We start from the raw sequence: 27,493 nt of genomic DNA on the forward strand, positions 1-27,493 counted from the left end.
TGCCAGAGATTCATGGTTGTGGTGAAGCTGTTAGACGAGAAGAAAGAAGGGAATATATGCACCCTGAACCAAAATTATCCCATGAGAAACATGATCAAGCACAAACTAAGTTAACAATGAAGCTAAAGCAGATGCAATTGGAAAGAAAATCTAAACAAGGGTTCCAAACTAAAGGTAAAAAGAAAAAATAGGCAATGTATGTTTTAATCATACTGTGCTGGCATGGCTGAATTTATAAGAATTTGTTGCAAGATTATAAACACCCTAACTGTTTCTCAATACCTGCATTATTTGAACCAGATATATAAAATACATGTATACTATTTAAAATATTTATTTTGTCTAAATATAGTTCTAATAAACAATTTTTTGCTTACAATCTAATATTTGTTCCAATGTCATTGTGAATTCTAAAACAAACCTGTAAATTACATTTGGTTGTAATAAAAATATTTTGATTATCACAGTCCTATTTAAAAATATTATAGTTGACTAAATCAGATATTTTTAGTTAGCCGCAATTGATTTTTCTTAAAATACTTATTGATTTAATATTTGGCCTTAGTGGTTAATGATAAAGTCTACTGTCACAAAGACAATACAAATTGCAGCCCACAATATAATAAATACAAACCATCCATAGTGTCTAAATGGACTTGCATATTTGTGTAAAGTACTTCCAAAGTCAACTGAGCATTGTTTTCTAGCAGAGAACACTAAAACTGCAGGAACAATATATTGTACTATTACACCTGCATATGACCCTGTTATTTCAACCAATGTCTTTAAATTATGAGTTGATAAAGCTACAACAATTGGTGGAAATACAGCTAGGCTTGGAAATATCAACCTTTTAACAAAAAAACCATGTCTTTCTATGGCATAAGGCTCAAAGAATAAATGTTTTAAATTTGCTTGCATTGTTATGGCAATTATTGGAAAACTTGCACACATGGGAAAGAGTGGAAAAGCTGCCAAAAACATGCCAATTGCCTTCATAATAAAACTAGAACCATCAGTTTGAATAAAGTTTAAAGAATATAAAACATCAATTGACTCAAAGGCAAATGAACCTGTCAGAGAGACTAATAAATAAAATGAACAAATCAAAAAGAAGTCTATACTTATCTTGCTAATAAGGTGATTTTTATTTGATATGGGAACAAGAAGACTGGGCAATGAATGATGGCACATGAAACTGTAAACACTGGAACCTGCCAATGCTGGAACTTCAGCTAAATTGACTAAACTTGGATGTCCTTGCTGTCCATAATTAATTAGTCTTATGGTTGCTAAAGTAACCATAATTGTAAATGCTGCAGCCCTAATACTTAGAGTGAATATTTGTATATATTTTGTTTTTTGTACATTAAAGTAGGCAAAAGGGCCCACTAGTAATCCAAATAAAGCTACATATAATCTGTATATATCTATTTTCCTATACTCTGAATTTTTCCAACATAATTCAGTGAAATTTTCTGTATTGTTAGATGACTTGCAACTTAAATTTACTAGTGTTTTTCCAGAGGCTGCGGTGTAAATTGTTAAGTCACCAAAAAGATAGATACACAGTGAAAGGAAAAAGAATACATGTCCCACTTTACTCAAATAGAGAGCAGCAATTTCACCAAGCTCAACTTTAGTATTGAGATTGTAAAATCTTTTAGCTCTATTAAGTAATATAGCTGTCTCTTCTGTGTTATCTTCTGTATCTGAGCCACTATTTAATGGAACTTCACTTTCCTAAAATATTTAATTAATTAAGTAAAAATAAAAACTAAATTAAGCTCACAATAATTTACATCAACTTTATGAGACTGTATCCGCCTCCACTGGATGGTAGCATTCGCACAGGCTATGCTTTCTATTACAAATGTAACAGTAATAAAACTCACAAAACATAGTACAATAAGGGCCAATGTACTAAAAAGCCATCCAGCATCTGCGAATGCTGCTGGGAGAGTCAATGCCCCTGTACCAACTATTAGATTAAAAACATATACTAAACCCACCTACAAAAATCAATTATAAAATAATATATACACGGAAAAACAAAAAGTCGCACCGCTGGTGAGTACTGATCGGTTTGTGGCATTTTTGTGCGTCGATTTCTATTATATCACAAATAAAAATGAAAAATAGCTAATTAAAAAATTCATATCTTTTATTTTAACTGCTTGCGTTTACATATCCTTTGTTGTTATTTAATGATTTGACATCTACTATACTGAAGTTAGGCTTTATTTCTTCCTATCATGTCATATGATAATTTACACGGAAAAAAATATTTCGTTATTTTGATAATATCGATATTGTTAAAAAGAAGTATCCTAGTCGATATTTTAATTCTATTAAAGCAATTTTTATAAATGTGATAAATGTTAGAAAATGAAACTATTTATTGAAAAGAAGCTTTATTTATTAATACAAATAATATTACAAATACATTTATAGGCAAAACGTTGCCGAAGTAGATGTGATAGTATCATAAATATAAGTATTATTTAGAGGTTTATACTGATGTGTTATGACTTTAATGACTTCCTGAGCAGCACAACCACCCAGAATTGCTGACACAGAATGAAGTTCGGCGCCTCCATATCTGCATACTTCATGCACGCGCTCATCTCTTAAAATATTTGAGCATCCCCACTCATTCAATAACTTTCCAATAATTGCCTTAAGTTTGAGTATATCCGGTTCAACTTGGTCATCTAGTTGGCCAGGATAGGCATTATATTCACTGATAAATCTTTCTAGGCCTCTTAAGATCACATAATAAAATATCAGACTGTCTGGATCTTCTAAATCAAAAGTTAGATCTGGGTTGGCCTTATGATATTCGTTTGCTACGCAACTACCACGAATGACATGAATTTCACTTGAGTGTTTGCAGAAGTATTTAACCTAAAAATTGTGACGATTGAAATATTGCATATATAATACTATATTTTTATGATTTTCAAAAAAAAAGGCTGATAGATTTTTAATGCTAATGAAACATTCTCTTTTGAACTTACTTCATCTTCTGCGATGTAATCCTGAGGTAGCCCTAAACTTCTCACTATTTGTTGTACTCTTCTATAAACGCTCTCTATGTGATGTTCAGCTTGTTTTCGGTAAATATTCTGTAAAGTTACATAACTCATCGTATCAGCAGCCATATCTGGTAAAGTGCCCTTCAGTGGTAATTCACCCTCAGCTTGTACATGTTCTCGCAATGCCGCGCACATTATCCAGAATGGTGAAGAATGCTGTTTCAAATTTATACAGCAATCATCATCTAAAATGACCTTAAAAATTACAGTTCAATACCAAATTTTAATGGTATACAAACATTGTTTACCTTTACATGTTCTGGTATAGATCTAGGTGTAATACAGCTGTTTGCATAATGTATGGCTTGCTCGAAATTCTCCTCTAAGACAAATCGGTTGTTGCCTTCTTCTGAATGGCCACTATCTCGAATCATTTGTTTCAAAATCTCCTTGTCTTCTCGTTTCTGTGGTATTTGGCCGTTGTGTTCATTCCTATACTTGTTTAAGTAGTAGTGCAGAATGGCCAATGGAGGCACATGACTTTTTTCTTTCTGGTCCAGATGTTCAATATTGATACTATCCAGGTATTGTTTTAGTGTTGGCCAGGGAGTACTCAGTCTTAAATCAGGGCTTTCACTGTCGGGATGAGCTTCTATAACAGTGTGTTCTTTGACCTGAAGCCTGATGTAACCAATAAAACCAACACTTCGACAAACAATCAAAGGTACGTCAATATCCCATAGGTGTTTGGATAACTGAATCAATGTTCTAAAATATATTTAAAGTGGTTTTAAAGGATTATAAGAATAATGAAAATGCAATTATAAAAAGATGATTTTTATTATAAATATATAGCATACTATGAAAAAAGAAAATATAAAACTGATGTAAATATAACAATTCTATTAATTATACATGTATATGTATATATATATTTATTTTTATGTAGCTTGTTTCTTTTTCAGTGATTCAATATAGAATCCTAGACCCTTTTGTACAGAGTCCTGAGAAATTGTTTGTAAAAACAAATTTAAATCATTTTCTCTATTTTTTGACATTTTTTTCAAAGTATCACCCCTAACTATTTGCTTTGATAAATTTCTGGCAAAGGGTGAAATTTTTGAAAACTTAGAGAAAAATGCATTGGCTCTATTTATTCCATCTTCTTTTCCTTGCACAATTTCATCAATAAGTCCTATTTTGAAAGCTTCTTCGGTTGAAAATAGTCTCCCTGTAGTTAAGGCAAGTTCTGTTTGCCTCTTCCCAATTATATTTTCCATTGTGTTAGCAAACCAGGCTGGGGCAACAATACCCAATTGAGTTTCATTCAATCCAATTATGGAGTTGGGTACCATAACTCTGTATTCGCAACACATTGAAAGCAGACATCCTCCTGCTGGGGCAGCACCATTTATAAAAGCCACTGTTGGATAACTTGAACCATATAACAGTTCATAAACGTCCTGAAGTGTTGTCCACCATTTTTTCGCTCTATCTATTTCAGGTTTATACATTTCATTGATATCTAGGCCCGCAGAAAATGTCTTGAAAGCCGAAGTTAAAATAGCGCCTCGGCATTTATTTTTTTCTAATTCTTTTAATGACTGTTTGAAATCTGCTAGAATCTCAAGATTCAAGCTATTAACAGGAGCTCTTTGAAGAGTAACGGTAGCAATACCACTTTTATCACTTACTTCTACTCTTACTAAATTACTTGCAGCGCTAAAACTTCTTGAAAATCGCGAAAATGCAATTGTTTTAGTTAATGATCTAAAAGCCATTTTAACTCCAAGGTAGCTATATAAATAAGGACGCGGTACAAAGATCAAAATACGAAATAAAATTGAATTAAAAACCAAAATAGATCCCTATATAAAATGCAACCTTTAACCTCAAAGTTATATTCTCTGAAGTTAGCAAAATAAATAAATACATATGATGAGATAGAAATATCACTTACTTTTCGGGTAAAGCTGTTGCAATAACAACATCGAAATTTTTGAAGAAATTTTGGGTATTTGATATTACATGTTCGACAGACTCATCAATATAATCACCTCGTACATCTGGATTTAATTCTAGTAAGCACTGAGTTGCAATTTGCGCTCTAGATGAATTCAACGACTCTTTTTCTAAAAAGAAACTATACGAAATACATTAAAAGCTAAGAAAATTTGTTGTAATTAATAAATTTTACTTAGATCCAATATCTTCTTCGGATATCTTGTCCCCATCAACAATTGTAAATGAACCAATACCTGGTAAAACTAAGCTTTTTACTATTTCGGTTCCTAAAGCTGTGGCATTAATCAAACATATTTTTGAATTTTCAAGAAGTTTTTGACCATGATCACCCCATAATCTAAAATTTCAACCAAGAAATTATTTTCGCACTTTTTCAAAGATTATTTAAATATTTAAGGATTTACCTTAGTTGACGATCGTATTTTTTGGTTTTTTCATTTTGTTCTGGTGATTTCGGGGCTGGCGATGACATTATTTTAATATAGATCTATTTATTTTATGGCAAATTTAAATATATTTGTAATAGTTAAGTATACTTCTCGGTTTTCCTTGACATATAAATATACGGTTATAGTGTGTAGGTTCTTCTTTGAAATTATATATGTGTTAATTATTTTCTGTCATAAATAATTACATAAAAAGACATGTGAATTAAGAACAACATGTAATTATAAATTGTAATACGTTAAATTTAAATATACTGTTGGGATAATTAGACCATAGAAAAAATAGAAATTTCACGGTATAGGCGACCTTGGGGAAATGTTTTGTTTAGTTCAATCAACTGTAGCGCTGCGATCGCAAATTGTGATTGGCAGTTTAAATTGCAGGTGCCGCCACTAACATGAAATGTGATTGGTCGATCAAATTGTGTGAAATCAGCATTTTCTATAGGCGTCCATTTTTATGTTTGTTGTTTGTAGGTTATGGTTTTTGTTTAGATCACGAAATTTTCGTTTTGCGTTGTGCATATTTTCTGTTTTACATTAATTATTATGGGGTAATAATATAAAAATTGATGACAATACGTCAGTGTAGTAAAAGATGTAGTGTACCGGGGTAAAATTCTACTACGGAAATTAGACATCGTTTCCCAAAGAATGATCTCGATACTTTCCAAAAATGGGTTGATCAAGTAAATAATAGTAAGTTACCTGGATAAACCACAATGCAAATATATCAACGTCATGGTGTTTGTTATGGACATATTAGTGAAAAATTTAGAATTATCCTTCCTTCACGAACAGGTACTTGGGTAAATGCATATCCATCATTGGTTTTATCAGGTACATATAAAATTATCTATCTACTACATGTCTGTTTATATATTGTTTGTTTACAGAAACTCAAAAACTTATGAAGATGTTAGTAGTAATAAAATTCAATTAATCTACCAAGTTGTGCGTATGTTGTCAATGTGATGTCTCTACATAAAGAAGTCTTACAAGAAGGTAATAATTAATATAACTGGATAATTAGTAGTAATAAATACTACTTTTAATTGTAAAATATCCCTAAAATATTTGCAATACTTTAACTTTTTAGAACAATCAGTGTTCAATCATTTTATAGTAGAGGAATTATATATTTAAATTTGATTGCCTTGTTAAGAAAATATTTGTTATGGTGCCATCAATTAAAAATTTAATTGCTACTTTTAGGGGATTTATTAACTTAAAGAAATCTATTTTGTCTAAATTTACAAATAACTACATTTGTTTAACAAATCTTAACCAAGATTGCTTAAAGATTTTTGTTGGATCTATTAGAGGTCATAGAGGTAGAAACAGCATCCTTCCCCCAGTATGTTCGAGAAATTTCTAAAAGGGCTCATCATTTCATTTTTTTCACATCATTCGCCCGGAGCAAATTGTGAAGAAGATGAACATGTAGGCGCTTTAGATAACTTACATTATTTTTTAACTGGAGATGTAGCATCACCAGAGGTTGTAGAATCACCAGTTGAGTCTATATTTTCAGTTCCAGAGAACTTTGCTCTGAGGAAAACAAGAGTGGAACGTTGCACGTTAGTCTATATTTCAGGCTATTTGATAAAACTTCTGAGAAAAAAGACAACGTGCAATATCTGTCTACATTCTACATTAAGTAGTTCCACAGATCAAAAACTCGATACTGATTTTATAGAAGCGATGCAGCCGCGTAGACCCAAATTAACAACTCCATCAAGACTGTTTTACTATACTGTTTGTAGATCTTTAAGCTATCTCTTTTATTTAATACCTAGATTTTGTCATAAAAATAGCATATCTGTTATTCTGAGAGATGTCTTAAAAAAACACATAAATTTTAAACGTTTCAACTGCCCAGTCCATAGCGATTTTGAAGACCACATTTTAAATCTTATTGTCAAATGTTCATTGTATTTTTGGGTTAAACAAGTTAATTCAATATTAACAGGGAAGGACTTAAAGTTTACCTTCAGTATAGCACAAATACAAGATAGAACTCTAATAGATCCTATAAAATTGATGGCACTAAACAAATACGAAAAAGGGAGCAGGCGTTATAGAAGAGTATTTTAATTATTTTGTCTGGAGTATGGGGCTTTTAATTTTTTTTATTTATATTTTTGTAGTTTATTTATTTTTGCTTTTTGCAATTATGTATATTTCTGTTGTTTTTTATTATTATTTATATTATTTACATTTATGTATATTTGTATAGGATTTTATTTTAATAAATTAGTTTTTTAAATTAAATTCGATTTTCATTCAAATATTATTGGCCAGCAAATGTGACGTCATAAAATAGTCACGTGAAATGGCTGACCAATCAAAGCAAATTATTTTCCTTACAGGATTCTATATAATATTTTTAAACTAACCAATCAAATTCACGTTGTCAGCGCCACCAATGATTGGACTAAACAAGATTTTGCCCCACCACTTAGCATTGTAGTTGCACACCCCTGAATTAGACACAAGTTATCGCCATCTATTAACGTACGATTTAAAATAATATTTTATATAGGTCTCTGTAAAGCTAAAAAGCAATTACACTTTTTAAAAAATTATTTATGATAAAATATTTTGTTCAATGAACTTTCTTATCGGAATTAATTGCAGGAAAATATCATTTGAAATAGATTTTTGGTTTATGTTCCAACGTTTTCTTTTTCAGAGCTATACTTTCATATAGATTTAAATAGTATATTGTAAGAAACAATGAAGATGTAAGTTTATTTTTTATATATGTATATAAATTGCTTAGAGATTATTTAAAACAATTCCAGACAACAAGAAGTCCGTTTTTCTCTTAATGATAATGAACATTCAGGTATACTAACTATATATCAGCTTATTTATTAGTTTATATTATAAATTAAACGTTATAGTTAAAAGCAATGATTTATATCCCGGTACGACGCTCAATGAATATCTTAGAGAAAAAATGCATTTAACGGCTACAAAAAAAATGTGTCTTGAGGGAGGATGTGGAGTTTGTGTAGTGACTGTTGAGACATTGGATGCAAGTGGTGGGAAGAAATACTTTTCGATTAATTCGGTAAATGTTTATACTATTATTTATTATTTATTTTTAGAAGTATTTTAATATCGTTTGATCTGTTTTTTTATTTTGATTGACAATTTTTATTTTTCGCCTTTCTATTGTTTATTTCGCCTTTTTTTAATTATTATAATTATACTATAAGCGCATCTGTCATTTTAAAAAATTTTTCAGTGTTTGGTATCAATATTTTCTTGCCATGGTTGGAAAATACTTACTAACGAGGGTATTGGTAATCGCGTAATTGGTTACCATAAGATCCAAAGATTATTAGCTGATAATAATGGAACTCAATGTGGGTAAGCTGTTGCATTATGTTTAAAATAATATATTTAAACTTTTGGGGAATATGTTGCGGACGTAATGTAAATGTTACTTACTGATATAAGGAAAAGAGTCTAAAATAGAGAAAGGTTATCAGAAAACTAAAATTCTCTTTTTCTGTGCTCGTAATAAGTTGTTTTATCTATCGATATTGATTTTTTAATTACTATGCTTATGATGGTATACAGGGTGTACTACACCTAAAAAGCAAATAACTTAATTAATGCAGATTTTATTAAAATATTATGAGCTGGTTTAATTTTGAGTACATTTAAAGTTGGGGAAAGAAATTTCGTTTTTTATTCATTATTTTCGAAATTTTTCGAAAAATATACGTATATCCTGTTTCGATGGATGACGTTTTTCCAGTATTCTGGTAAACTCTGTTAAGAGATATTTTGAATAACTACGGAATGATTGGTAATTCAACATCAATTTGATTTCCATTTTGAATAAATTTAATTAATTCAAAAGAGAAAGAGGTTATTTTACTTTTGATCTACTTAATACCATTTTATTTAATCGGAAAGAGAAGTAATGACTTGCCGAATCGACGGTTGAATGACACTTTTCATCAGCAATAGAATATGATTTAATATTAACTCTTTATGGTGTTGAAGTAATGATTCAGACGTTCAAAGCCAAATTGTAATCATTCTTCTAGTGCTCAGTTTATGTAGCAATTAATTTTTTTTATATTATATGATTCTAATGCCTTCTGGGTTTTTGTTATGATACCTTCAGTTTTTGTTCATCTGGAATGGTAATGAACATGTTCTCTTTGATCCAATCCGGCCCAAAGACGAAAGAAGAAATTGAAAGATCATTCGGTGGGAATCTATGCAGATGTACGGGATATCGTCCCATTTTAACGGCTTTTAAAACATTGGCTGTTGATTCTGGTAGGTACGATTTAAACACATGCTAGCCTCGTTAAACCTGTGTTTTTACAGACAGCAAGACCGTCGTGAATGATATCGAGGATTTCAAATCCTGCAATAAAGCAAATTGTAGAGAGAACTGTAAGGATCCATGTAGTAACGGTCCGATATGCTTTACCGTCGGTGAGTCTCAGTGGATGAAGGTTTATAATCACGAAGATCTGTTAAGTGTTTTGTCATCAATCGGAAACAAAACTTATCAATTAGTCGCTGGGAATACGGCCAGAGGTAATAAATAAACCACATTGTTGGTTTCAGCAATTATTTTTTTGTGACGTTTCAGGGGTTTATCGAGAGCACGGCCTCCTAGACGTGTACATTGACATAACCAGTGTGCCTGAATTGACAACTTTCAAAGTGAACCAAGACAGTGTTAGTTTTGGCGGAAACTGTACGCTGACGTATGTCATGGAGGCTTTCAAGGCACTGGCAGCTAAAAACTCGCAATATGGATATTTTGAAAAGATGGCTGATCATATCGATTTGGTGGCTCACGTGCCCGTTAGAAACGTAAGATTATTTATTTTGCTTATTTTTTTTACACTTTTTTTTAAATTTGCAAGTGGGCTGGGTGATCTCAAACTAGAATCCACTCATAGGGACACATATTGCCACGTTGCCAGTTGTTGTAAAATATATGTGTATTTGAAGAATATAATATATTTCCTTGGATTCAAAAATTGAGAGGAGATATTAATGAGAAATTTTAAACTTTTCTTTCTTCAATATTTTTTGTTAAATTTTCTTGCACACAAAGCAAATGGAATCATATATCTCTGAACTTTTATTTTCAGAAGCGCAATTTTATCAAAATTATAAGAAATTAATTATGGACTTCAATCCAATATTCGAAATTAAGTGATATTAGAGATCTTAGCAGTTTTCAGTGATTGGATCATCATGGCATTCAGTTGTTTTGTGACGGCTGGAGATTATTGCTGTATTTCGTATGTTAAATCTACGAGAGTAAGGTGAATAGTTCTCGGTCTGACAACGAAAGAGTGCTATTATCATTATAAAAACATTATTTTATTTTTATATATAACTTTTTGTTAACTGCCGAAGTTCATCGAATGCCGACTGGGACCATCTAGAAATAGTCACTGCCACATACATCAACAAATAAAAAAAGCAAAACATCTCCTCCTGCTTTAACTGTCCCAGTCAACAGTAATTCAGTATCGTCTATTTTATGGAACATGCTGTTAAATATGTTTCTTTTAATTATAGATTGGAACGTTGGCTGGTAATTTAATGATAAAACACCAACATCCAGAATTCCCATCTGATATATTTTTGATTTTGGAGCTTGTTAACGCTAGTATTGTAATCGGTAATAAATTATCCAGTTCAATTCAACGAGAACATAATCAACGCGCAATATCTTTTTAGTTGACACTAATAACACCACGCAAATAGTGACTCCATCTGCTTTTCTGAACGTCAACATGAACAAGAAAATTATTCTGGAAATAGTGTTTGATCCGTTTACCAAACCTTATTCTTACACCAGCTACAAGGTCAGTATATAGAATTTAGTGTATGTGTCTGTAAGGGATATATGAATTATTGATCAAATATTCCTCTGGATGCCTTTTAATAATGCATATAAGATCATAGAGTTGATTATTGTGATACTTTAGATTTTAATGCTCTATGTCTATATGACCTTCATATTTATTCACACACGCTCATAGATATCATTCTCTATAATGTATGTCATGTTGATCACGAAATGAGCTTTAAGGGGATATACTGCTTTGTGACACCGAAAAATGAACAGTTCTTGTTTTTTTTCTTAATTGGTACAGAGTATTTTGGAATTGGAAAAAATCGATATAACAGGTCAATTGAAGAGTCCCCGGCCTGACATATAGATGGCGATACTAGAATTAAATCCATATGTTTTTTTGTTAGTCCTAACCATTAAAAGACGAGTGTATAAATTTTACAACTGTCGGATCATTAGTTTGTGAATTACAGCTTTTTGAGTGAAACAAATTTTGTTTTTGTTAAAAAAATGGATAAGAAGGAATTTCGCGTGTTGATAAAATATTGCTTTTTGAAGGGAAATAATACAGTTGAAGCAAAAACTTAGCTTGATGCCGAGTTTCTGGACAAGGCCCCAGCGAAATCAACCATCAAGGATTGATGTGCTAAGTTTAGACGTGGTGAAATGAGCACCGAAGACTATGAACGCAGTGGACGCCCAAAAGAGGTTGTTACCGACGAAAACATTTAAAAAATCCACAAAATGATTTTGAATGGCCGTAAATTGAAATTCAATGAAATAGCAGACACTCTAGAGATATCAACTGAACGTGTACATCATATCATTCACGAATATTTGGGTATGAGAAAATCTGTGCAAAGTTGGTACCGCGTTAGCTCACTTTTGACCAAAAACAACGACGAGTTGATGTTTCGGACTAGTGTTTGAAGATGATCAAGCGTAATAAACCCGAGCTTTTGCCTCGATATGTGACAACAGATGAAGCACGGCTCCATCATTTCACTCCGAAGTCCAATGGACAACCATCCGAGTGGAAGCCACAGCGTGGGAAAAGGCAACAGTCAGGTTATGGCGTCTGTATTTTTGGACGCGGATGGAATAATTTTCATTGACTACCTTGAAAAAGGAAGGACCATCAACAGTGACTATTACATAGCGTTATTGGTCCGTTTGATGGACGAAATGACCGAAAAACGGCCACATTTTAAGAAAAATAAGGTGCTACTTCACCAAGACAATACACCGTGTCACAAGCTAGTGAAAACGATGGCAAAAATCCATTAATTGGGCTTCGAATTGCTTTTCAGAGACTTTTCGATTGGCCTGTTAAACTAGGAGTACCGGAAAGTCATTACCGATTTTTTTCAGAAAAAACTACATAACTTTTAAGAAATCGGAAGAAATATTATGTCAAAGTATTAGCTACTTGGTTCTATATGCCCACCTTTCAGGCAATTTATGGATGCTGTTACAAAAAACTGTTTGTCCTTGAGCAAAACCATTCATAAAGCCATTTTATAACTTCGTACAAATTGGTGAAGTGCTGTTCTGAAACGCGCGTGTCCCATTGATGCGAGAAGTTGATTGTCGGACGGGACAAGGTCTATCGTACTGTAAAATTATTTTCGATGTCTTCGATACCATTCTGGACGTTTCTAGATCACTGCACAGTTCAAATTGATCATTTGCTGTTGGTAGGAATCACTATTAACTGTCTCACCAGATTTCAACAGTTCGTAATACACTATGCCACTTTGGCCTCACTGGCACACATAGCTTTGTCTTGCGACCAAAACGATTTGGCGTTAGATTCGATCGGCCGGCTTCCTCAGGTAATAACCATGATTCTTGGGACTTAGGGTTTTCAAAATAAATTCACTTTTCGTCGCCCGTTACTATTCGTTGCAGAAGTGACTTTCGATCAAACCATTAAAATAGCATTTCACAAACGATTATTCGATTTTTCATTTTCCTGTCATTCAATTGATGTGTCAGTCATCTTCCTATCTTCTGGATTTTTGCCATTACACCATGCTCTCTGATTATGATATCTCTATAGATGTCTATACTTAGACTAACATTTATAGTAGTATTAACTAATTACGATAATATTTTAAACAGAATACTTAATAAAATGATTTTCTACATGTCATGTATATAATATAGTCATAAGAAATACTTATTGTCCACTGGATAAATTATTGAACCACTAAGAACAATAATAAAAAAAATAACCAACTCTAAGCCAATAATCAACTTAAGGTAGTATAACCCCTAACACTGAACCTACTCATAAATGACAAAAATCATTAATCTTTTTTCCTCAGATAATGCCAAGAGCCCAAAATGCGCATGCCATGGTGAACGCTGGTTTCTTGTTCAATTTTAGCGACAATGGTCTTATTCGCAGCGCCACCATACTATATGGCGGAATAAATCCGAACTTTATACACGCCAAAAATACGGAATTGCTACTGGTCAATAAGAATTTGTTCGATAATAGTACCTTGCAGGCAGTGTTCAGGTGCTTGGATCAGGAATTGGTTCCCGATTGGGTTTTACCCGATCCTAGCCCGGAGTTTCGAAAAAAATTGGCCATCAGCTTATTCTACAAGGTACTGTCGGTTAATATGTAGCTTAGTAGCAGTAAAAGTGATAAATTATGACGTTGTAGTGCGTACTTAACATAGCACCGGCAGGCAGCATCAAAAATAAAAGAAATGTCAGTGGTGGTACCTTGCTTTATAGACCTGTGTCAAATGGTACCCAGAAGATATACAGCGATAAAGATTTATATCCTTTAACTCAACCGGTCATCAAAATTGAGGCTTTAGCACAAACATCAGGTAAGGAATCCTTAGACAGTACTTTTGGTATACTGTGTGTAGACTACACATTGTGTTTTTATGTATATTTTGATCGATGCATTGTAAATGCTTACCTAACTATTAAATTCTGCTGCTCAAGGTCACCAAACACTTTTAGAAGCTCATGGTGATGTTGCTTTGTCATATTTCAATTGTCGTTTTTGATTTCGATCATTTAAAAGTGATGGTTTTGTGGTCAGTGACAAAGAACGGCCTGGAGGATCAAAACAGTTCGAAGACAAAGAAATGAAAGACTTATTGGACGCAAATCTAGTTCAGTCTCTCAATGACCTCTCAAGAAGTTCAACAGCTGATGAATCATCTGTTTCTAGGCCTTTGCAATGGGAGAATGACGTTGAAAAAGTGCGTAAAATGGCTACCACACGAGTTGCCTGAAAATGGATGTTCCAGCTGCTTCAACATCTCGGTTTCATTACTTGACATGCAAAGTAGAACATTGTTCTGTAGTGTGATGTGATTGGCGATGAAAACCAGATCTATTACAAAGATCCCAACTTCAAAAATCATGGAGAGTTGGTAGTAATCAATAAATCATAGTAATTTGGTAGTTAAGTCGAATAAAATTGTTACTGCAGATGTTTAATTAAACATATTGAACAATTTATTGCCAAAAAAATTGACAGCAATAGCAAGTACCAAACGCAAAGTCAAACTCACTAGCCATAGCGTCTTTTGACTATCAAATGCTGAGGAAGTTCCAGAATGGGTCGATGGTGGAATCTCTGCCAAACTAACATCTTTCTTTCTACACGGTGCTAGCCAAAAGGTTGCCAAAAGGGTGGGGAAAGTTTGTAGAAAATGATGGAAACTATTGAATGACATAATAATGAATATACATTGTACATATTTTTTTTAGTAAATGTCATTTAAAATTTAAAAAATGATCAGAATACATGCAAACACCTGATGCTAAATGCAAATCACACAAAGTTATTTTGTACATACGTCATTGAAATTTGTGATATCAAAACGTTGCAATGTTGCCGCATCTACTCAGTTTTAGTTTTAGTTCAGTTTGGCTTTGATATACAATAACATTTTAATCAAAATAAAATAACTGGACAAAAATGTTATCAAATGTAATTTATTTTAACATTATAGTATATCTAACAACTACAGTTATTCTTATCACTATTGCTTTCAAGAATTTTGAATACGTCTGACAACTGGACGGCTTTGACAGACTCCTTCGTTTATGTGTTCGAACTAATCAGACAGCATTGTATCTCTTTTTAACAAGAATAAAATGAGAAGGAAAATATTGTCTGATTCTGAAACGAATTTATAAATTACGGCAGGCAATACATTAAAGATCTTGATGACGTGTGTACAAAAAAATTTTGACTAGACTATACGTTTTTTTTTATTTGTTCAAGTACGGTTTCTCATTTTTCTTTTTGCTACTTCTAATTTATCAAGTTTTTTAATTTTTGTTATACTTATTGGTCGATATATTACCAGATTTATTATTAATTTTTTACTATTATGTAATATTATTTATATTTTCTAGCAATATAACTCCAAAATTACAATTATTAATTTCTAATTTTTCGTTTACTTTTTTTGTTACTACTTTCCATTCTTACTGTTTCTTCTTATTATTTCTCTTTCTTTTTTATTAAATATTATCTGTCTCGTTATCCATCTCGTAATATCATTATTCAAAGACAGTTAATTTTGATCTACTTCTTCATGTTTTTAGTAATTACTTTTTGTTTTCTATTTGCTCCAGTAATTGATATTCTTATTATTATTTTTTCTATTTCTGTTTCCTTTTTTATAAAAAAATATCTCAAATTATATATTCAATCAAAATATCTAATTGTTTTTTCCCTTACCACTTAACATTTTAATTCCTAGACAGTTTATCTTTAGTTTTTGGTTTTTAATTTTTGTTTCGTACTTGTGTTAGTACTTTATATTATCATTATATTCTTTGTTTTTAGATATAGGTCATCTGCTTATCATAACCATTGCCTTCCTCTTGATCATAGGGTATTTTGGTGAATTTTCTTTTGTGAAAGCATTTTCTTGTTTTACTCTTTTATTTATTGCATATTTTTTCCTCCAATTGTTTTGCTAGTTATTTATTTTAGGATGTAATCATAACACTACTCTTTAGCCTCGTTGAGATTTTTACGTTCTTCATTAATTAGTTGATTATTTTAAAAATAATATGCTAAAACCATCACCAACACCATTGCACATGTTTGGCTAGTTGCATAAGTGAGTAGGGATATCAAGAACTAGATTGAATAGTGTGAAACAATAATTATTGATTGAATTGATATTGATAGGACAAGCTAAATATATTTTGGACTTGCCGGACCTTCCCGGTCAGCTACACGGGGCTCTAGTACAAGCTAGATCGGTTCCTGGTTCCATAATCAAGAAGATCGATGCTAGTGGCGCATTAAAATTACCCGGTGTTGTGGCCTTCTTTAGCGCTGCCGACATTCCAGGCGAAAACAATATAGGAGTCCGTAAATGTGATCAGCTGGTCATTGAAGAACTATTTTGTAAAGACAAGGTGATTTGATGTAGTCTTACTTCTGCTCGATATATTTTTATGATATTTTTTGTTCAGGTTCTCTATTATTCTCAACCAGTAGGCATATTAGTAGCAAACAGTCAAGATCAAGCTTGCAGAGCCGAGAAATTGGTAAAAATATACACGAATGCTCCAACATCGAAGCCTCTGCTTACCATACGAGACGTCTTGAAGAACAACAAGATGGATCGAGTGACACATCAAACTTCGTTTGTTCCAAAAACAAAAGGTAACTTTTTCTTTAAATTTAATTACCCAACTATTATATTCGAACCAATTTAAAAGTAATATTTATTAGAGCGATATTTTATAAACACCCTGTTTATTATAAACTAATATCAAAACGACATACATTCCTACGAAATTTAATAATTGCAATGCTTGTTTAGCAAAATGAGATCTGAGAACTTATGCCACTGTAAACAATGATCTAAATAGCTGTCCCACTTTATCAGCGTTGGCTTGTTGATGTTTAGTTAAAATTATGTTTTGCTAATATTATTTGAATTAAAATTCATTTTTATTTATTATTTGATAACGGTTATAAACAATAATATTAAATTAATCGTAAGAAGGAGTAGTTCTTATAATAATTATTATCCAATATTGGACGAATATATTGCAGAAATTACACAAAAATAAATTAAAATCACTCATATATATAGGCAACAACTCGTACAATTTATAATTCGGCTCCTAACCTACACCAATTTTACCACCGCCCTAGTTCAATCAGGCGGTGGTGCCAAGACTAGTTTTTATATGGTAGATTCACGGATTTTGATTAGTTCTAAACAATATCATTTAAGGTTTTATATTACTTCTGATTTTCCAAATTTTGTTGGAACTATTAAAGAATAAATGCAAGCGCAGAAGAAAGAAATGTTAAAAATATTATGACTATTGTTTTCACAAACAGCTTTGTTTGATTAACGATCGAATTTTTACATTTTTGATGAATTAGAGAACTGGAAAACCCAGGATAGAGCAATACATGAGAAAATCCTGTTTGAGGACATGCTTAGCATTTCAAGCAGTTGTGAACGCTTTGAGGATTGTTCCATATAAACTTTCTTGATCAACACATTGATAATTAAATCTGCAAAGTGCCTGTTAAACGTTAAAATGCTGCTAATTATTAATAATAAAAATCTGTAGTGAGTGTTAGTGTTTTCGATCTTGACCCGACCGCATCCGATTGTCATATGTTACAAATTGCGCCTCCGCCATTTTTTCGAAATATTTTTTTTGTATTTATAGCAAAATATAATTTGATCGTTCTAATAACTTTATTAAATTTAAATATGAATAGCCAGTGCACGTCATAGATGACGTCGAATATACTGCCCAGTACAGTTTGTGAAAATTTAAATTCATTTTAAACTCGGAGCGGATTTTTCCTTCTCATTTTAGCCAATTAAAAAGAGACAAATTGCTGTCTGGATGTGTCAGCATCAGTCAGTAAAATTCCATTTGGTACTAGTCGACACTGTTGTCAAATGCTTACAAAATTCTTCTGAATATTAGTAATAATAATTAGAGGTTACAAATCAGTAAACGCTGTAAAACAAAATTATAAGTTAATGCGGCAAAATTGCGACGTCCTGACGTCATACATTATGATGATGTGCATTGGCCTTTTTATTGAATAGACTATGGATGAATAAATATTAATATTTTAAAAATACATTGACAATTCTCCAGAAAATATTGCTTTAAATATATTTTCTATGCGGTTTTACTATGCTTTTTGAAAAGGACAACGATTTTCGAAATAATGAATCGAACATTTTCAACTTTATGAAGAAATCAAGATCGATCTCTGCTTTGGTTATTGGTGATTTATATTAACTGTTATATTTAGAGTGAATTAAGTGTGATGCTATTTAAAAATAGGAAAAGGTTCTAGTACAATGACATCGCTTTTCAATTTATTTTGATTATGAATCTGCGTGAGAGTTTTACAGAGGAACTTTAAATGAACTAGGCCGAATTTAAATCACTGGTAATCTACTAAAGATACTTACTGTTGATCAGTAAAATATAATACTATAAAAACGTGTTTGTGTCTCCTCAAGAAGCCTATTTTACTTCAACTTGCACGTTTTTAACTAGGTAACGATGTTAAGAAGGTAATCAAAGGGGAGATGAATATTAAGGGACAGTACCATTTCCATATGGAAAATCAAAACTGTTCAGTGATACCTACTGAAGACGGCCTCACTGTTTACGCAGCTACTCAGTGGATGGATCATATTCAAGGGGTGATATCGCAAGTATTGGATATCCCATCACAAAAGTATACGCCGATAGTATTGATAGGTTTGTGTTTTTATTAAGATCATTTTCATTTCAGAATCAGCATGTTTGTTCGTCGATTGGGGGGTGGCTTTGGGGCAAAACTCAGTCGGAACGCTTATGTAACGGCGGCCGCAGCTCTGGCGTCCTATAAACTGAACCAGCCCGTCAGAATGTGGATGGAATTCGAGGATAACATGGATATTATCGGGAAGAGGTTTCCCTGCCTGTGTCGGTACAAAGTCGGCGTAAATAATTCTGGTAAAATTCAGTATCTCGATGTAAGTAAAACTTCATGTTTTATAGTAACACTAAGACGAAAATAGTGGATTGGGGAAAAAGTAATCTCGGTTTTTTTTCTTCATATGAATAAATAATAATTCATATAAATTTGAAATGCATGCTGTTTTGACGGATTCTGCCACTTTTCGGGTAAAACTATAATTTCCCCACTGTAGAAATTTCTAAGCAAAAGAAACTGTGAAGCAAGAAAGTGAGTGATCTTTATAATCCTGTTTTAAGGAGACCGAGAAAAATGGTAGTCGAATGGGGCAAAGTCTGGATTATACGGTGGTTTGCCGAGTCACTAAAGATGTGTCCTGGTCTGTTGTTGTGATTTAAGATAACATTGGTTTGGTGGTGGGATTTGCAACAGCTGCTGAAGTTTCTCTTTGTAATGATATTTTTTCGCACATTACTGTCGTATGTGATTAACTTTTTGTCATATTTCTGTTGTGTTTCACAAATTAAAGATCAACCCATTGAATTTTTTAGTCCTAATTTCCAAGAACCCCAAGTATTGAGCCTCTTTCGATATTCAGTTTTGATAATAGGTATAGTAACAAGAAATAAATATATAAAAAATACTGAAAGCTTCATTTAACAAAATATGTTTCATTCGGTGGCTCAGAAAACTGGGAGAGTTTCTGTTTTCACAATCTTTTTCTCGATGCGAATTTTTCACTAATAAATAGGATCAACATGGACAGGAACAGGTTGCTTATCTTATTTGATTAAAGAATACTTCTGTGTTAAATATGAAGGAACATATTCTGATTTAAAACTGACAAGCGCTGGCGTACCACCCGAAAGTGTGTTGGGATAAGTGCTCTATCTTCTTCACATCAGTGATCTCTCACACAGAAATTATATAGCACAACTGCCACCTTTGATGGTGATACGGAAATATTGGCAGTAGCAGAAACCCCAGAGAACTTAATCAAAAATTTTCAATTTGCTCTTTATAAAGGTGTCATCTGGACTAAAAAATTACGAATTAGATTATATTAAATGAATCAAAATCATCACAGATAGATTTCAAATTCCAGGAAATGAATTGTCGGACTTTTTATAGAATGAGATATAATTAACATCATCTATTGGATATATTTTTTTTGATGGATTTACTTTTGTTAGATCTAATATGTAAATGAGGGGAAGTTGCAAGATGAAATATGCCAGAATACTTCAGTATCTTAAAGGATTTCATGGATTTTTTCAACGATTGGCTAGTCATTAGAGAGACTCATCTTTGACAACGAAATTTCCAGAACAAAATCCACCAAATCGATTCTCATACTGGCCACAAACCAAAGAAACCTAAAGTTCTAGACAAACTTCCTCTACATTTACCTGATAATTTTATCCGGACATTCATTGACATTTATCCTTTTTGGAAGTAAAAAACTAAATATGTCGACACTTTTTACGTGACAATTTTTGAGTGAGTAAACGAATGATACTTTTCAAACACTATATAGTATGGCTATTAGTAAAAATAGAAAATACTTTTTCATAAACCTAATATATCCACTCGTTTCTTATTCAACAATGTTGTTTTTTCGTTCAGGCAAGCATTTACACAGACTTTGGGACAGGTGGGAATGAACCTGTTGATAGTTTATTGATATCCCAGTTTGAAAGTTGCTACAATGTTGATACATGGAGTTTTGATACGTACACAGTCATTACCGATAATTACCCTTACGCCTATATGAGGGCCCCAGGTCAGTATCATTGAGAAACATTTTAAAAATAGTTAATATTAGTCCAATATTTGATTATATTGTCAAGATTTTTTTTGTTGGTACTTTTCTAAAAATAATACGTTTGAAATGAAATTAACATTTCTTTTTTAAATACTGGCCATCGCCAGCTATTACTTATTATTTAAAATAAAAATATACGAAGTAACATATGCTTCAGGTAGTTTAGAGGGTATAGCAGCTATAGAGACAATCATGGATCACATAGCAGCGGAATTAAAAGTGGATCCTTTAAATGTACGAAAAGCTAATTTAGACGCGAAAGGTAATCCGATCATCGCACAATTCATCAGTGAGATCGAGACCTCCGATGACATCAGTAGAAGAAAACAAGCAATCAAACAATTTAACAATGTAAGTTACTATAACATTAATTGTAATATAAATATCTTGGGTCACATCAAACGATTGATAATAGTGATAAAAGTTTTAGTGTGAATTAAAAATGTTTGTTTTATGAGTCACTATATAATATTGGACGTTTTCATTAGAAATTTTAATATGCTTGCTGGTGTACGTATTATTTAATTTTTAAAAATTCATCTAGAATAAAAATCGTAAAAAACCATTGTTAATTGTGGCTGTAATTTTGTGATATGCCAAGGAGTTTCTTGAATGACATTCAAAATGTATACATTGTTGTTTTGGTAAACATTATTGCTGTATGTGAATTGATAAGATTCATCAAAGTGTCCCAAATGAGTTGGGTAGAAGCAATTTCGTTTTTTTTTCGTGTTTTCAAAAAGAACGTATTCGTATACACGGTTTTGTTTTGTATTCAAACATTTTTCAAAAATTTTCAAAACATTTTTACACTTTTGTAATGATATATAAGTGGAGATTATTTTTAATTATAACAGTTTTATCATATAATTTTATCAGGCTGTTGGATTACGGAATTTCATTGGCAAAAAAATTCTTTAAAGGAAAATTGTCAATTAATAAAAAAGCCATTAATTTGAACTAAAGATGCATATATTTTGTCACGTGTTTATCTAATATTTCCATGAATATCCTTGCTGAAGTCCCTCTAGTTGGTCTCAAAATCTATGCTATTTAATGTTGAATAACCACGTCTAGGGATGTCGAAAAATATCGATATTTTTTTGGGCCGATATTTTTCGATATTTTTTTCAAAATAGAATCATCAATCAATAAAATAAATGATTTACCACTAATGTTACGAAATATCTAGGAAAATAGATGGAAGAAGAAAGCGATGAGTATTGTTCCAATGAAGTTTATAATGGAGATTCTAGGGACTTACACCACGTTGGTCTCCATTTATCATTTAGATGGTGGTGTTGCTGTCTGTCACGGGGGTATAGAAATGGGACAAGGTGTCAATACCAAGGTATGCGTAGTGTAATATGAAATTCAATAAGTTTTGTCTTTCATTTAGAAATCGCGCTATTAGATTTGTTATTTTATTTTTATGAAAATGACTGTACTATATTATGAATACATATGAAGTTAAATGAAGGCTCATGAAGTGTTTAAAATATATTTCAGTGTATTAAAATGTGTTTCATCTTGAAAGGTGTAGTACATAAGTCATGAAGGTGTGATCATCACTTTTTGAGATAAATCAAGAATTCCAGAAAAAGTTAACAATTGACTAGGTGCATAGACGTCGCTGGAAAAGCCTACAAAGATAACAGGTTCAAAAGTTTGCTCAACTATATTCCCATATGTGCCCAAATCTTCATCAAGATTTGAAACATGGGACTTATCCGCAAATTATCTGAAAGATGGGCAAGATATGTAGAATCAAATGGCCAATATTTTAAATATATATATATTTTCATTTTCTTGAAAATTATGTAGTTTTTCTTAAAGAACCAGTAATGACTTTCTGATATTTGATCTAGTAGTGCAGTAAAGTTTGTATAACAGAACAGCAGTATTTGGGATGCAAAAGATTGCCTCCAAACTCATTCTTAGATTCTTATTGTTACCGTCAGGACTACTCGAAACTTTCATCGGACACAAAACAACGCAAGATATCTTCCTACCGAGTGCAAAAATTCATATCGAAATAAATTTATGTCCAAATTGTGAACATCTGTCCTATCCAACATATTTAGCTCCCTTAGGCTCGGGCTTAACTTTTTAGGGATGGAATTCATACGTTAATAGGTACTTGTAATTTAAAATATAAAAACATTTCGTATCTAATCGAAAGGCAAAACCTATTGAAGAACATGTAATTTTTTTAGTTGAGATATATAAGCAATATTTCAGGTAGCTCAAGTTTGTGCATACAAATTCCAAATACCCATTGAGAAAATATCGGTTAAACCCAGTTATAACGTGGCAGCTCCCAACACATACATGTCCGGAGGAAGCCTCACCTCAGAAGCGATAGTTTATGTAACGTTCTCGGCCAGATAAAAAAAAACACAAAATAAAACTTCTCGGATTCTTTTAGGGTCTCTTAAAGGCATGCGATGTTCTATTGGCACGTATAAAACCAATCAGAGATAAGAATCCTGACGCAACTTGGGAAGAACTGATTCAATTGTGTTACAAATCAAATGTTAATCTCAGTTCGAATGGGCTGTAAGGGCGGTCGACGAAGTTGTAGGGTGTAAGAAACTTTCTTGACTTTGGTAATATCCTGAACATTTATTTTAGAAGTGGTTCCTACTGGTGTAGTTTTTTTTTAAACAGATAAATTATTGGTTTTAATTCTATTTTACCATTGTTAGGTGTTATATTTTTTCTAAATTATTTGTGATACTCAGAAGCAACAATCTTTTTACATATTAATTTATTACTATTATTTTGTATTAATACGTAACAAACAGGAGTACATATAATAACGTAAGTATAACAGATAAATACATCAGTATGTGTTTCTGAAACTAAAATTAATTTAAATTACTTAAGGGGTGAAATATGTATGGATCTCGGATAATTCCCATGATTTTTTAAAATCTAATTTCGGCTTGCTGCTGTTCCTTTCGAGCTTCTTTACTGTCCAGAGAGCTGCGTCGATTTTGTCGGATTATGTAAATTTTTTGGGCATAATTGAAGTTTTTGCTACCATCGGTAATATTAAACTCATTTAGAATCATTAAATAAGCACGCAATCAAAAATGCCGGGATCTCAGCGATTTTTAAACCAGATTGCAGATATTTTGAAGCAAATCGGCAAACTATTTAATTGAAGCTTTCATTCGCATTTTGAGTATGAACGCATAAACAAACATTAGTCAATATTCTCGATAAATTATCTTATTTTTTTCTTTCTTTTATTTTATTTCTTTCTCTTATTTCTTTTCTTTCTTTTCTTTCTTTTCTTTCTTTTCTTCTTTTCTTTCTTTTCTTTCTTTTCTTTCTTTTCTTTCTTTTCTTTCTTTTCTTTCTTTTCTTTCTTTTCTTTCTTTTCTTTCTTTTCTTTCTTTTCTTTCTTTTCTTTCTTTTCTTTCTTTTCTTTCTTTTCTTTCTTTTCTTTCTTTTCTTTCTTTTCTTTCTTTTTTTTCACTAAATTTAATTGACTACCTATTGGATTTCTGTGAAATTATCTTTTACTAGGTCTAGTACTATAGCTTCAAAGTGTTCTTCTGAATAGCGTAATGTCGAAGATTAACTAATCTATCAAGATGAAGATTGAAGATCGTTAAATATGATTTTGCACGAAGAATCATTTTCCATTTCAATCCATTAATGTTCAAAAATCCTTTTAATGCGTCGTCATTTCGCGCCGTGCACCATTTCTACTGACCCTGAAATCCTTTTTCTGTCAAATTGTTTTTGTTGTCGTTTTGTGATATCTAATGGTGATTAAATGAAATCTTGAGTAAATTTTAGGATACTCTTTATGCTAGTGGAATAATTATTACAGTAGCAGTTATATTAATAAATAATTATAATGGTATTAGAAATATGAGAAAAAATATTGCTTGACTGAAATATTGCACTCAAAACTAGATTTCAATCATTAAATAAACATTTTTTTTTGTGTATAACGAAATAAAAATACTATAATGTTTTGACCTCAGTAGATAATTATCCAGAACATAAAAAATAATGTAAAATATTTCCGGCAACTAAACCTAAACTACACAATCTACTCCAGAAACCGAAACTTCAACAAAAAAGGTATTGTGGTAGAAACTCCCCAAGGTCGGGGAATTAATCAATTAATATGTCTCCCTTAACAACCGTGTTAATTATAAACTTTCACCGATTGTTCGTAAGTTATATTTTTTTGCGAATATTAATTGATAATTTATGGTCCGATAATTTTAGCTATCGATTTGAATGGAATCTTTACCATTCAATAACATACCTGATTTTCAATAATGTGGGAATATTGTCTAGTGGTATTAGAATAGATTGGATTAATTTGTCATAAAAATGATTTATTATAAATTAAATAGGACGATTTGCGTTATCGTTTACAACAATAGTTGTGATTAAATTATTCATACTGTTTGTTTCTTTTTTTTTTCGAAATTAGATTATTATATTACTTCATTAAGATTGTGATTTAATTTTCATAAAACACTAATATTTTCAATTTCTCCAATAGTAAATTCCATAAAAGTAAAATTACACGATAGAGGTAAGAAGAAAGTGGAAAAGAGCAATATCTGACGAATAAAGAAGAATAGAATACTTCTTCTTCGTCTAGAGTCATGAATTTTAAATATTTTTTCAATTGAAATAAATAAATCAAACAATATATTACCAGCTGTTTGTTAATTACTAGTTAATTTTTGCTCCTTTCTCATAGCTATTTTCTCTTCACTTTTCACTCTCTGCTCTTTATTCTTCACTCCCTACTATTTACTATTCACTCTCTACTTTTGACTGTTTTCTATTAATTTTTCACTCTTTACCTTTTAGTATTCATTCTTAACTCTTTACTCTTTACTTTTCACTGTTTCCTCTTCAATACTTACTCTTCACTCTTTACCTTTGCCTTTTTATTCTTTACTCTTCACTTTTTATTCTTAACGTATTACTCTTTACTATGTACTCTTAAGTCTTTACTTTCCACTCTATACTATTCACTCTTTATTTTTTACTCTTTACTCTTTAGTGCTGTTTACTCTTTAATTTTTACTGTTGAATCTTTACTCTGCACTCTTTAATCTTCAATTTTAACTCTTCATTCTTCACTTTTACTTTTTTCTGTTTACTCTTTACACTTGCCCTTTATTCTTAACTCTTTACTCTTTGTTCTTTACTCTTTACTATTTACTTTTCATTCTCTTTATCTAAAATTTTTTGTTAATATATCTTTGGGTTACAGTCAAGAAAGTTTCTTAATGCCTGGACTCGGAATTAATTCGTATAGGCCTTTGATTTGATTTGATTTTAGATTTTCTCCCGATGAGCCAAATATGAAGAATTATCCGGTTTATGGTTGTTGCGCGTTAGAACTGGAAGTAGATATTTTAACAGGAAAACATGAAGTTTCTAGAGTTGACATAATCGAAGATGTGGGTCGGAGTATGAGTCCTTTAATTGATATCGGTCAGTTGGAAGGCGCCTTTGTGTTGGGTCTGGGATACTACACTACTGAGGAATTAGTGGTAGATCAGAAAACAGGCGAACTGATAAATAATAGAACATGGAACTATAAGGTAATGGGTGCTCGAGATATTCCAGCAGATTTCCGGATCAAGTTTTCAAACAACACCTTCAACCCTGTTGGTGTGCTGAAATCTAAAGCCATCGGGGAACCTCCGGCTTGTCTTACAATATCGTTGCCGCTGGCTCTTCGGTCGGCAGTAGGGTCTGCTCGAGCTGAAGCTGATCCCGCAGAAGATATTTGGTATCCACTTGGTATGCAGTTGTAGAATTGAGGTGAAAATATATAATATATAAATACTATATTTCAATTTACAGATGGACCTTCTACTGTTGAGAATACTTTCCTTAATTCTCTCAACGATTATACTCAATATACTTTGTAAGGTGGCTAATTATACGTAATCTCATTATATAATAATATTTTTTACATGCTATTTTTATTAAAGTAATAAAACATTTAAACAACAGTTTAATTGCTTCATTTTATTTAATATTCCCATACGTCATTCGGCTTTCGTGTCACCTTTCCTTCTTCGTCTTACTACTATTTGTCGCTTCCACAACATTTTATCCAGTTCTGATCTGGAAGTGTACGTATATATCATCATATAATGGATATTTCCATATTTTCTATTCGGGTGATACTTCGAGAGATGGAAGATGTTTTCTGCCAATTTTCGTTGTTGCCTTAGAATGCTTTTTGGTTTTTTCGTTGGAACTTGTTTTGAAGCCGTTTGATATTTAAGAGCTAAATTATATGACGACAAAGATTGATTTTCTTACTTTGATTTT

The 27,493-nt window shown here is 31.8% G+C and overlaps 4 protein-coding genes across 6 annotated transcripts; 1 reads left to right on the forward strand and 3 right to left on the reverse strand.

Moving 5' to 3' along the window:
* Nucleotides 1-318: 318 nt before the first annotated feature.
* Nucleotides 319-23,826, reverse strand: LOC143198872 (transmembrane protein 104 homolog). Its single transcript, XM_076408477.1, has 5 exons — nucleotides 23,802-23,826; nucleotides 8,603-8,689; nucleotides 2,066-2,250; nucleotides 1,803-2,012; nucleotides 319-1,743 (listed from the first exon to the last, which is right to left on the reverse strand). Exons 3-5 carry the CDS (start codon nucleotides 2,093-2,095, stop codon nucleotides 562-564), a joined length of 1,422 nt encoding a protein of 473 aa, XP_076264592.1. The 5' UTR covers nucleotides 2,096-2,250; nucleotides 8,603-8,689; nucleotides 23,802-23,826; the 3' UTR covers nucleotides 319-561.
* APP-BP1 (Nedd8-activating enzyme E1 regulatory subunit APP-BP1) lies at nucleotides 2,398-9,018 on the reverse strand. 2 transcript variants are annotated; one of them, XM_076408441.1, is made up of 7 exons: nucleotides 7,991-9,018; nucleotides 5,468-5,763; nucleotides 5,236-5,400; nucleotides 4,999-5,181; nucleotides 3,347-3,806; nucleotides 3,021-3,293; nucleotides 2,398-2,907 (listed from the first exon to the last, which is right to left on the reverse strand). In XM_076408441.1, the coding sequence occupies exons 2-7, from the start codon at nucleotides 5,533-5,535 to the stop codon at nucleotides 2,449-2,451; spliced, it is 1,608 nt and encodes a 535-aa protein (XP_076264556.1). In that variant the 5' UTR covers nucleotides 5,536-5,763; nucleotides 7,991-9,018; the 3' UTR covers nucleotides 2,398-2,448. The 2 variants fall into 2 exon arrangements, with proteins under 2 accessions (XP_076264556.1, XP_076264557.1); XM_076408442.1 differs by having other exon boundaries at nucleotides 5,468-5,650; nucleotides 8,810-8,886.
* Nucleotides 3,860-4,938, reverse strand: LOC143198893 (enoyl-CoA delta isomerase 1, mitochondrial). The gene has a single exon (XM_076408508.1). It carries the CDS (start codon nucleotides 4,817-4,819, stop codon nucleotides 3,980-3,982), a length of 840 nt encoding a protein of 279 aa, XP_076264623.1. The 5' UTR covers nucleotides 4,820-4,938; the 3' UTR covers nucleotides 3,860-3,979.
* Nucleotides 8,141-27,168, forward strand: LOC143198849 (uncharacterized). 2 transcript variants are annotated; one of them, XM_076408409.1, is made up of 22 exons: nucleotides 8,141-8,256; nucleotides 8,317-8,360; nucleotides 8,419-8,588; nucleotides 8,766-8,890; nucleotides 9,660-9,817; nucleotides 9,869-10,084; nucleotides 10,140-10,366; nucleotides 11,087-11,189; nucleotides 11,249-11,376; nucleotides 13,697-13,984; nucleotides 14,044-14,215; nucleotides 16,555-16,787; nucleotides 16,845-17,037; nucleotides 18,924-19,107; nucleotides 19,165-19,387; nucleotides 20,956-21,116; nucleotides 21,316-21,505; nucleotides 22,347-22,505; nucleotides 23,396-23,524; nucleotides 23,583-23,713; nucleotides 26,487-26,953; nucleotides 27,017-27,168. In XM_076408409.1, exons 1-22 carry the CDS (start codon nucleotides 8,249-8,251, stop codon nucleotides 27,082-27,084), a joined length of 3,777 nt encoding a protein of 1,258 aa, XP_076264524.1. In that variant the 5' UTR covers nucleotides 8,141-8,248; the 3' UTR covers nucleotides 27,085-27,168. The 2 variants fall into 2 exon arrangements, with proteins under 2 accessions (XP_076264524.1, XP_076264523.1); XM_076408408.1 differs by having other exon boundaries at nucleotides 8,142-8,256; nucleotides 20,956-21,112; nucleotides 21,312-21,505.
* Nucleotides 27,169-27,493: the final 325 nt, after the last annotated feature.

Source organism: Rhynchophorus ferrugineus, unplaced genomic scaffold, assembly GCF_030347505.1.
Source record: "Rhynchophorus ferrugineus isolate W39M unplaced genomic scaffold, kcgeb_rfMv2 rfM6, whole genome shotgun sequence".
NCBI lineage: Eukaryota > Metazoa > Arthropoda > Insecta > Coleoptera > Curculionidae > Rhynchophorus > Rhynchophorus ferrugineus.